This window comes from Aristolochia californica, unplaced genomic scaffold, assembly GCF_029961685.1.
Source record: "Aristolochia californica isolate CCGP_79_NKW_82.1479 unplaced genomic scaffold, dmAriCali1.0.hap1 SCAF_13, whole genome shotgun sequence".
Classification (NCBI taxonomy): domain Eukaryota; kingdom Viridiplantae; phylum Streptophyta; class Magnoliopsida; order Piperales; family Aristolochiaceae; genus Aristolochia; species Aristolochia californica.
Window position 1 is genome coordinate 7,889,463 of NW_027181804.1, and position 5,527 is coordinate 7,894,989.

At 35.4% G+C, this 5,527-nt stretch overlaps 1 protein-coding gene across 1 annotated transcript; it reads left to right on the top strand.

Annotated features, from left to right (window-relative positions):
* The first annotated feature begins 2,199 nt into the window (after positions 1-2,199).
* On the top strand, positions 2,200-5,133 carry LOC137947850 (polyubiquitin). Its single transcript, XM_068793660.1, has 2 exons — positions 2,200-2,291; positions 3,573-5,133. Exon 2 carries the CDS (start codon positions 3,573-3,575, stop codon positions 4,947-4,949), a length of 1,377 nt encoding a protein of 458 aa, XP_068649761.1. The 5' UTR covers positions 2,200-2,291; the 3' UTR covers positions 4,950-5,133.
* The last annotated feature ends 394 nt before the right edge of the window (positions 5,134-5,527 follow it).

The following is a 5,527-nucleotide window of genomic DNA, read 5'->3' on the forward strand; positions in this document are numbered from 1 at the left end:
TCACTTATAAATGGTGTTGTCGAGTTCTCCCAAAACCGAGTCAACCAATCAAATTACGAGTCCTTTTATTTATAAACTCTTTATGTAAATTTGTAAAGAATTTATTATAATTTTAAAAATTTTAAATTAATAATACATGATATTTAATTATTTATAATTATGTAATCTAATATATTTGGAATAAATATTATAATTATTTACTTTATAAAATTACTTAAGAATAATAACTTAAAGTCATTAAATTGTATTGAGTTAAATGAGTGAGTTAATTTAAATGATTAATATTCATTTAATTTAATTTTTTTATATTATTAATATTTGTTTATAAAAATAATTATTGTTAGAATGTTAGCATTATCAAAACTAAATATTTTATAATAAAAATAGTTTATTATGATTAATAATCATTAAATTTATTCTTAACTTATAATTTTAAAAAATATATATATATAGTTATAGACACAAGTTATGTGAAATAATTATTTGAACTATAGAAATTTTACTTTAAAATTGTAGCTATTTGATTATATTAGTTTTAATTGAAATATATATATAATAAATTCAAAAAATTTAATGAAATAAATATATTATGTTTAGTTAAATGAGTGTATTAATTTAATTTAAATTAATTAATATTTTGATTAATTTAATAAATAATAATACATTTTATCATTAAAAATCAAGGAAGACTAAATTTCGTTATTTCTTATTTTTCCATCTTTGGATTTTTTTTTTTTTTTTTTTGAAAATGACAAAGTTATCTTGCTCTTTATTCAAGTAACTAAATAATCGACACAAACCAACCTTTACCTAGATATGTTTCATTTAGTAAACCATATGTGGATAATTGGGCAAGACCTTACAATGGTAAATATTTTTGTTCCATTAGCCTTTTCTAAAAAGATGGCTAAAATGGTTAAACAAGTAACTGAGTAAAATTAGCACACCTAAGCACAAGTGAGGGAAACTCCCCAATCCGCCCTTGACCACACTCCTTGATATGTACAACCAAACTCCAGGCTATTTTTGTCCTAAATTCTAGGAATTATTAATTTAACATATTTGTTCTATAAATATTATTTTAAAATTAATTAATTTATATCAATCAAATTTTTTTATTTTAAGTTAATAGCAATTTTATCATAGACCATAAGGATGTCACCTCTCCTGCTAGGGGTGGCATCGAATCGAGCTGAACCCAAACCTACTTATGTTCGAGTTGGACTTTATTTAAATATTTCAAACTCGAACTTGAGCCGAGCCGAGTCTCGAGCAAAAAATTGTTATCAAGCTAAGCCCAATAATTTTAACAGAGTTTGAACTCCAACCTATATTTAAAACTTTGCATAAAATATATTTCAAATAAATTATATATAAAATTATGTATACATTTTACATAAAATGGGTATGACCTCTACCTAAAATTGGGCATAACCTACGTATATTAATCCTACATAAAATCTTTTACCCAGATAAGTATTTACTTGATTATTTGTATATAAATTATTAAGTCAAATAAATATGAGTAAATGTTATTTTGTATCTTTTTGTCCGATTACTTGATAATTCGATACAGTGAAGGTTAATTTTTGTAAGTTTTAAGACTACATGCGTAAGTTCTAAAGGAGAATAACTTATTAAAATATTTACTTTAAAATAATTTGGTTGTATTTTAATTTATATTATATATTTTTTAATATTTAATAAGATTTTATACTATAATTTAAGCATATAACATTTCAAATATTTTATATACCTATTTATTAATCTGGCACCAGACACCCGTTCGGCTTAATAATCGGGTAAAGACCCGACACGACAGTGCGATGGTGCTGCACATGGAGCACAGAGCAAACGCCTCGGGTAGGAGAAATGGGAAGATGGGTTTTGCCGATCTTTCTATTTTTCTATTTTCTCCAGCTTCGGTCTTCGTTCAGAACCAAGCTTAAACGAACCCGATCTTGAAGAATGAAACCCGTTAAAGTCGCTCGGGCCTCGTTAAACCGAACCAAACTTAAACGAACCCGATCTTGAAAGATAAACCGAATTAAACCGGTTTGTTAACTTAATTAAGGACTATAGCTAATAATTAAAGAGCATGGCAAGTCAAAGAAGGTACGCTACCGGCGCCGCCCGTAAAATAAAGGCAAGAGACCAGAGGTCTTCTTTTTTACTATTTATTTAATCAAAATAATTCCATGGAGACTGCCTATAAATACCCTGCGGCTCCCCCCGCTTAAGGCCTCGTATTGTTTTATCGATATTGCGGTGTTCTCTTCGGCTTCTTCAAGGTAAGGTTTCCTCTCGTTTTATTTTTATTTTTATTTTTTTTGTCTTTTCTTTTTGTTCTTCTTTATTTTATGTGTGGATTTGCTGCCAGATGCTTACAGCCAGTATGTTTGTCTTGTGATATTGTTGCAAATTGATTTTTTTTATCTTTGATCTTCGATGTTATGTTCCAATCTTCGCTGTTTGTGCTTTTGCTACTTGATCGGACGTGTAATTTTTTGGTCTGATATGGGAAAAGAGGTTCATGATTTTTTTTTTTTTTTTTTTTGAGGTTTTATTTTCTTGTCTGCTAGGGTTCCGGCTTTTCCGCCTGCGAATGTATTTTTTTTTTAAACTTGGAAATTCAGATGATTCGATCTTGATAGGTCACTCGATCTTCTGTTGCCTATGTATTTTGATAATTTCAGGGCTAGTAACTGGGGCTTTTTGTTTAGGCTTTTAATTTGTCTACTCAGGCGTAATTGTTTTGATTCCATTACTAGTGCTTCTTGTATTTTTCGGTAGTGGTGTATTTTTATCATTTTTGTTGGAACAGGTTGTCTGAGCTGTGTCTTATCCTGGTGGTAGTATCCTGCTCTTTGCAGGAATTTATATTTTCTTGGGTTGTTGTTCAAGGGGATCCTTTCTATGCCCCTCCATCAATTTGAGGTTCTTTTGAGTATTTCTCTTAAATCTGCGTCTATTGGAATCTCCGTTGTATTGGTTTCTTATATTTGCAAGGTTGTATTACCCAGCGCAAGCATAAGTTTAGGGGTCTTGTAAGTTATGCAAAAATGTAAACTAGCAAGCTTCTCCTTTTGTACTTTGTTCTTAACTCTGTTATTTGAGTGCTAGATGTTGTGCCTTTTTTTTTTTTTTTTTAAATTGATTGTTTCTATTTTATAAAGAAATCTGTTCATTGTAGAGGAGAGCTTTTTATGGCTTAAAGGCATGCTGATTTGGTAATCACAGTATGTGGTGTTTGATTTATAATAATACTGTACCTCCTAGGAAGTTTCAGAACTTGTTCTCATTTTGGTCCATCTCTTGACATAGTCGTCATGTTGACCTGTTCTAGTTATGATTTGATTTCCTTCGGAAATTTGCAAATCTGTGGCTAAATTTATTATGTCACGCAAGTACTAGTGGTCCCTTTTGATTTACGTGTTAAGTTTGTTTCTGATATATTTCAAGTAATGCTCATTGCTTTTGAATTTAATACTTCTTTTACGTCCTTTTCATTTTATTTCTCAGTTCTGTTGGTGATAAATGGCTAATTCTCGTTTATTTTTTGATTTTAACAGATGCAGATTTTTGTGAAAACCCTCACTGGAAAGACCATCACCTTGGAAGTTGAGAGTTCAGATACAATTGACAATGTAAAGGCTAAGATTCAGGACAAAGAAGGCATCCCACCAGACCAGCAGCGTCTAATATTTGCTGGTAAGCAGCTTGAAGATGGCCATACATTGGCCGACTATAATATTCAGAAGGAATCCACACTTCACCTAGTTCTTCGGCTGAGGGGTGGCATGCAGATTTTTGTGAAGACCCTCACTGGGAAAACTATCACTTTGGAAGTAGAAAGCTCGGACACCATTGACAATGTCAAGGCCAAGATTCAGGATAAGGAGGGAATTCCCCCAGATCAGCAGAGGCTTATCTTTGCTGGCAAACAGCTTGAGGATGGTAGGACGCTTGCTGATTACAACATCCAAAAGGAGTCCACCCTGCACCTTGTGCTCAGGCTTCGTGGGGGTATGCAGATTTTTGTGAAGACCCTCACTGGGAAAACTATCACTTTGGAAGTAGAAAGCTCGGACACCATTGACAATGTCAAGGCCAAGATTCAGGATAAGGAGGGAATTCCCCCAGATCAGCAGAGGCTTATCTTTGCTGGCAAACAGCTTGAGGATGGTAGGACGCTTGCTGATTACAACATCCAAAAGGAGTCCACCCTGCACCTTGTGCTCAGGCTTCGTGGGGGTATGCAGATTTTTGTGAAGACTCTCACGGGGAAAACCATCACTTTGGAAGTAGAAAGCTCGGACACCATTGATAATGTCAAGGCCAAGATTCAGGATAAGGAGGGAATTCCCCCAGATCAGCAGAGGCTCATCTTTGCTGGCAAACAGCTTGAGGATGGTCGGACCCTTGCTGATTACAACATCCAAAAGGAGTCGACCCTGCACCTTGTGCTCAGGCTTCGTGGTGGAATGCAGATTTTTGTGAAGACCCTCACGGGGAAAACCATCACACTGGAAGTTGAAAGCTCAGACACCATCGACAATGTGAAGGCTAAAATCCAGGACAAGGAGGGTATTCCTCCAGATCAGCAGAGGCTCATCTTTGCTGGAAAACAGCTCGAGGATGGGCGCACCCTGGCTGACTACAACATTCAGAAGGAGTCTACTCTTCACCTTGTCCTCCGTCTTCGAGGTGGCATGCAAATCTTCGTCAAGACCCTTACAGGGAAGACAATCACTCTGGAGGTGGAGAGCTCGGACACCATTGATAATGTGAAGGCCAAGATTCAGGACAAGGAAGGGATCCCTCCGGATCAGCAGAGGCTCATCTTTGCAGGAAAGCAGCTGGAGGATGGGCGGACCCTGGCTGACTACAATATTCAAAAGGAGTCGACTCTTCACCTGGTTCTGCGTCTTCGTGGTGGTGACGAGTAAAACCAGTTGTGGGGGTGCCTTGCTTGCCTGTGTCGAGTGCGTCCTGAAGAATGTAGGGGGCTATGTATGTATGGGTGTCATGATGTGTCTGTGTTGAGACGGTTTAAATGTTTTCTGTTGCTTTGGTAACGTTTATCCTATCTATCTGTTGGTGTAAATGATATGCAGAATATTAATAAGTGAATGAATTCTGCCCTTCTCTTCTCGCTGAGCTTCCCAGAACCGATCGGACAGGGAACTTAATCAGGTAAGAGTTTAAACCCTCCCGAACAAATTTTTTAGATAATACTTATATTCAGAATTCAAGCCCCATTGCATTATTGGGATTGAAGGAGGTAAGAGGGAAATGTTAGAAGCGAATTGACTTTCTAATGGCCTGTGTAATAGTTTCAGGGTGGAAGAAATTCAGATGGTTTTGCAGTCGGATGACAGTATCCAACAGATAAATGGGAAAGCGTGATATGACAGTAACTGTGGGTGAATGAATGGACAGTAACCATGGGTGAATGTTGGGTTTTTTTTCACTACGAACCCAACGCAATATGATTGAAAAATCCCGAGTTCCTCACCTCACCTTG

Bases quoted from the DNA above. Each gene is read 5' to 3' on its own strand.
- LOC137947850 (XM_068793660.1), top strand. From the start codon at position 3,573: ATGCAGATTTTTGTGAAAACCCTCACTGGAAAGACCATCACCTTGGAA.